We start from the raw sequence: 5000 nt of genomic DNA, 5'->3' as shown, positions 1-5000 counted from the left end.
AGAGGATTGATATCTATAATTGGGATTATGATTAACTGATAACGTATTTACTGCCGACATGAAACATATGGTTTAATTTGGGTATTTTAATTCTGTGGCTATATTCCAACTATTTTCTTTTTGAAAATTGGGAAAAACTATAGTAATTTTACATTATTTTCTTCCTCGTTTACAGTTGCAATTCTGTTACATAGATAGAGAGAGAGAGAGAGAGAGAGAGAGAGAGAGAGAGAGAGAGAGAGAGAGAGAGAGAGAGAGAGAGAGAGAGGGGGGGGGGATCTGTTCACTATTTCTGTTTTATCCGTAGGTTCTGAATGATGCTTATATAAGTACCAACAGTATTCTTGTAGCTCCAGGTAAAAGCAAATCCCAAGGAAATCCTACAGTCTGGAATACAAACTTAAATACATACAAAAAAATGAGTGGCATTCATTGGTTGTTACAGTTTTAATAATTGTAGGTAATCCCACCTATAAATAGGTACAGAAATGTTAGTAATTACAAGCTAAAATTAATGAGGTAAGTAAATTAACGAGTTATCTAAACACAAATCAGTCAGTTTAAACATCCAAAATTGCAATACCATTTGGAACAGAAAGCAACACAGTGACCCCTTTTACTAATCATTGGTATTTTGCATAGCTAAAACGCCCATAACAGAGCTCAAGGACACCTTCAGGGTAGAACATTCTGGCTAAAAATGGTTGGTTATAGATTTGCCTTTGTTCGTTAAAGAATACCACAAACATTACGTCCTAATACATCTCTTTGCCTATCAAAGTAGGGACTTAATCATCCGCCAAAATGGCCATTGTACGAGATTTTTGGACGACTTGACCAGGTTACAAATAAATTTATATAGTTTCAAATTTCATGATTCCATAAATCAGTGGTGTCAGATCTATTACATTTTTTGGGGAGCCAGGAGCTGAAGACAAACACGAAACTTAGAGGACAGGAAATCAACTACTTTATTAGCCGCTAGGTGGAGTACACAAAGTCCTCAGTTAATGTTTCACACATGTATTCTGCAAGGCATCATACAACACCCCCCCCCCCCTTCCATGGAAAGGAAAAAAAGTATTAAAACTTGGTCAATACCATGAAATGCAAAACCTCTGGAAGAGTATCATGTAAAGGACATAGTAACCAAATGCAAAACTCTCTGGGGAATTATGTGGATAATTCAAATTAACTGAATGTGGTTTACAGGGTTTCCGTTCAAAATATTATCAGTAAGTATTTGTGTACCTTATTTAATACTTTCTAGATTCATTTGACAAAGGAAAATGATCATGATTTTTGGGTAAGACATATTGAGGTCAAAAGTTCAATCAGTACGAAATTCTTGTATAGTAAAAAAAAAACATAGTATTTACTGGCTGGATGGGGTAGACTGCCCATGCCAGCTGACTGGCTATCAATGATGGTTTATTCTGGCATCAATATAATTAGCTCAGTGCCTACACATTTATATTTGTTTGCTAAGTCGTTGGGTAGGTTTCGTCAGTCTGTTAGAGTGGCGGGTTGGTTGTTGATTGGTTGCTGAAGTTCAGCCTCGAGTTTGAGCTGGCGAAACCTTAGACGGTGTGGTGACATTTCCAGCGGGGATGGTCTGAGCTGTTGTTGTCTCGGGAAGAGTTTGCGGTTCTGTTGGCCATGCGTCATCCTCAGTGGTGTTTCCGAGTCAAGCAGGGCTACTCGGGGAATCGGAGAATGTGACATGACGCGGACGCAAGAGCACACGATTTCGACGTAGAGCTCGGCCGGTGTTGTCGCAATTGATGGTGTAAGATCTTGGCTCTGGGCCATATCCAATGACGGTACCGGGAGACCACGTCCTGATAGAAGATAGGTTGGTTTGGTTGGAGTTCAGGCAACTCCTTGCTGTGTTCATTGTATCGTTCTTGGCTCGCTTTCTGCCTACTTGCTTGATATTCGTCAAACTTGTTATCGCTAGGTGTGCGGTTGCATGCGGGCAGGGTTGTTTGTAGCTTCCGTCGGAAGAGAATTTCCGCGGGTGAAGGGAGCTGAGGACTGAGGGGTGTCGTACAGTAGGCTAACATTGCCCTATCTGTGTCCTCTGCAGATTTGAGGATAAGTGCCTTCATGCTACGGATGGCACGCTCGATAAATCCATGGGATCTCGGATGTAACGGGGAGCTGCATATATGCGTAACGTTGTACGATTTGAGCAAATCTGGGAAGGGTTGTCCGATAAACTGCTGGCCATTATCGGTGATGATCGTACTGGGTATACTGAATAACGAGAATGTGCTGCTAGTCAGCTGAGCGACTGTTCTGCTTGTTGAGTCAACACTTAGTTGGTGAGTGACGGGAAACTTGGAGTAGTAGTCGGCGATAATCATATAGTTCCGGTCATTTACGGTAAACAAGTCCATGCCGAGGGTGTGCCACGGTTGGTTCGGGAGGTTTGAAGTGATGGCTTCCATGGGCTCCTTGGGTTGTGAGGCTTGGAATGTCTGGTATTGTTGGCACTGATTGACGAGTTGTTCGATATCGCGGTTAATACCAGGCCAGAATAAACACATCCGCGCACGGACCTGACATCGCGTGATACCTTGGTGACCTTCAGGAATAGTTTCGAGGTACTGTGTACGTAGACTTTCCGGGACCATGAGCTGTTCACGCTTGATCGTAAGACCGTTTTCGATACTGAATTAGTCGCGATATGGCCAATATTTACAGATCTCGGCAGGCAAGTCTCTCTGCTTCTCTGGAAATCCGCTGATGATATACTTCTGCAGTATTACGAGTTCGTCATCACTAGCTGTTGCGCCTCTGAGTTCCGCTAGCTTGTTGTTGCTGAACTGTACATAGCACACTTTGGTATTCAAGTCTATCGGCTTGTCGGTGCCGTATTTTGGGAGTCGTGATAAGCTGTCGGGCAAAGTCATCTCCCTCCCCGGTTTGTACTTTATATCGTAATCGTAGCGCTGAAGACGCAGGAACATCCCTTGCAGCCGTGCTGGGGCGGCTGTTAAGTTCTTCTTACTGATCATTTCGAGTGGTTTGTGATCAGACTTGATGACAAATGGTTTGCCGTAAATGTATGTATGGAAACGTTCGGCACCGAAGACGCATGCCAATAGTTCAGGTTCAATGTTGGCGTAGCGCATTTCGGTGTCTGTAAGACTTTTCGATGCAAAAGCAATAGGTCGGCCATTTAGAAGTTGTGGCGCACCAAGGGCTTCTTGACTTGCGTCTACTTGGATTAATGATGGCTTTGACCGGCCAAAGTGAGAGATCCTACTTTGCAGATAAGCAGTTTTATGGACATGAGGGCTTTTTCGTGTTTAGGATGCCACTGTCCTTTTGAAGTAACTTGCGCAGTGGGGTGGTGTGGTCACTTAGGTTGGGTATGAACGGTGCTAGATGGTTCGCCATTCCGAGGAACGATTGTAGTTCACTGATGGAAGTCGGCGCTTTGAGCTGAGCGATGGCTTGGACCTTGACTGTGTCAGGTCGAACTCCACTTTTGGAATAAATGTTGCCAAAGAATTTTACCTCTGACACGGCTATCGCGCATTTCGCGGTGTTGAACACGAGTCCTCTCTCTCCAGCTCGATTGAAAAGTGTGGATAGTCTCTTGGAATGCTCTGTTGGTGTGGATGCGTATACAATAATATCATCCGCAATCGAACAACGCCGGGTAGCCCTTGAAAAGATCTCGTCCATCGCTCGCTGAAACAGATCCTGACTTACGTTGAGTCCAAGAGGAGCCTTTGGAAGCAGTACCTCCCGAAGGGGCAGTTGAATGTGGTCAGCAGCTGGCTGTCATGGTCGAGTGGGATGCACCAGTAGCCATGCTTTGCATCGAGCTTGCTGAAAAGTGTTCCACCAGCAAAAACATGTGTTAGTTCATCCAGTCCCCGTGTGGTGTTGACCTGTCTTTGAAGCACTGTTGAGGTCTTTTGGATCCAAGCATATTCTGAGAGATCCATTGGGTTTTGTCACATATGTAATATTGGACACCCAATCGATGGGTTCCGCTACGGGACGGATTACTTCAAGGCCCACCTTACGATCGAGTTTGCTTTTGATCTGCTCGCGTAGTTGAATGGGCGCTTGTCTCGGCGGGTGTCTTACTGGGTTTGCGTCATCCTTCAGAGTTAGTTTCCGCTCAGAACTGAATTTACCGAAACCCTTGAACCGGTCAGGGAAGTGTCTTTTCGTGTCTTCCAATGAGGTATAACGCACACTACTGTTGGATTGAGTAACGGCACAGTTAAGCGTGACTAGACAGAGTTTCGTGCACATGGGTAGACCAAAAATAACAGGACCATCGGTCTCGGCCACATAGAATTTACAGTTTGCCCATTTATTTTCGGCAAATTTGCACGGCAGTACGAGGGTACCGTGCTAGCGGATGACGGTTCCGTTGTAGGCGGTGAGGTTCGTCTTGGACGGAATTGTAGATGCCGGAAAGCCATCCGAGTTGACATAGCGAGGGAATATGTTACAGAATGTCCTGAGTGGAAGGATGTTACTCTGCGCACCGGTGTTGACCTTCCCGTGCAAGTTTTTCGTGTGATCAGGGTACAGCTCGATTTTTAGCGATGCCTAAGCTTCCGATCTGTTGGCATCATTGTTCACTGCGTTGAAAGACATGCTTTCAAAGTCACTGCTTAGGTCGTACGTATTCACGGCGCTAACTTGATGGTCGAATCGCCGTTGTGGCTTTGGCTGTGATTGGTTCGCATTTGCGCTTGACTGCGATCGGCTGTTTTGAGATTTGGAGTGTACACTACACTTAGAACGGGCTCGCTTAGTGTTTTGACAAGCCTTTGCGCAATGACGCGTTTTCGAACACAGTTTTCACATATCGTCTATGGCGGGACAGTCCTTGAGGTCATGAGGTTTTCCGCCACAGAAAAAAACAGTTTTTTGCTTTCGGACGGCTCTTGTGTGTCGACTTCGCCTTCTGAAAGGAGTCAATAGATTTGTTGACGTACCCCAATTGTTGTAGATGGGCCTGC

At 45.0% G+C, this 5000-nt stretch overlaps 1 protein-coding gene across 1 annotated transcript; it reads right to left on the bottom strand.

Moving 5' to 3' along the window:
* Nucleotides 1–3882: 3882 nt before the first annotated feature.
* LOC137618948 (uncharacterized) lies at nucleotides 3883–4281 on the bottom strand. Its single transcript, XM_068349152.1, has one exon. The coding sequence runs from the start codon at nucleotides 4279–4281 to the stop codon at nucleotides 3883–3885; it is 399 nt and encodes a 132-aa protein (XP_068205253.1).
* Between the last annotated feature and the right edge of the window lie 719 nt (nucleotides 4282–5000).

The sequence above is a fragment of the Palaemon carinicauda genome, chromosome 25 (assembly GCF_036898095.1).
Source record: "Palaemon carinicauda isolate YSFRI2023 chromosome 25, ASM3689809v2, whole genome shotgun sequence".
In the NCBI taxonomy this organism is placed as follows: Eukaryota; Metazoa; Arthropoda; class Malacostraca; order Decapoda; family Palaemonidae; genus Palaemon; species Palaemon carinicauda.
Note: the sequence above shows the minus strand (reverse complement) of the source record. Positions and strands in the feature narration are given on the sequence as shown.

Coding starts and splice junctions, on each gene's coding strand:
- LOC137618948 (XM_068349152.1), bottom strand. CDS start 4,281: ATGTGCACGAAACTCTGTCTAGTCACGCTTAACTGTGCCGTTACTCAA.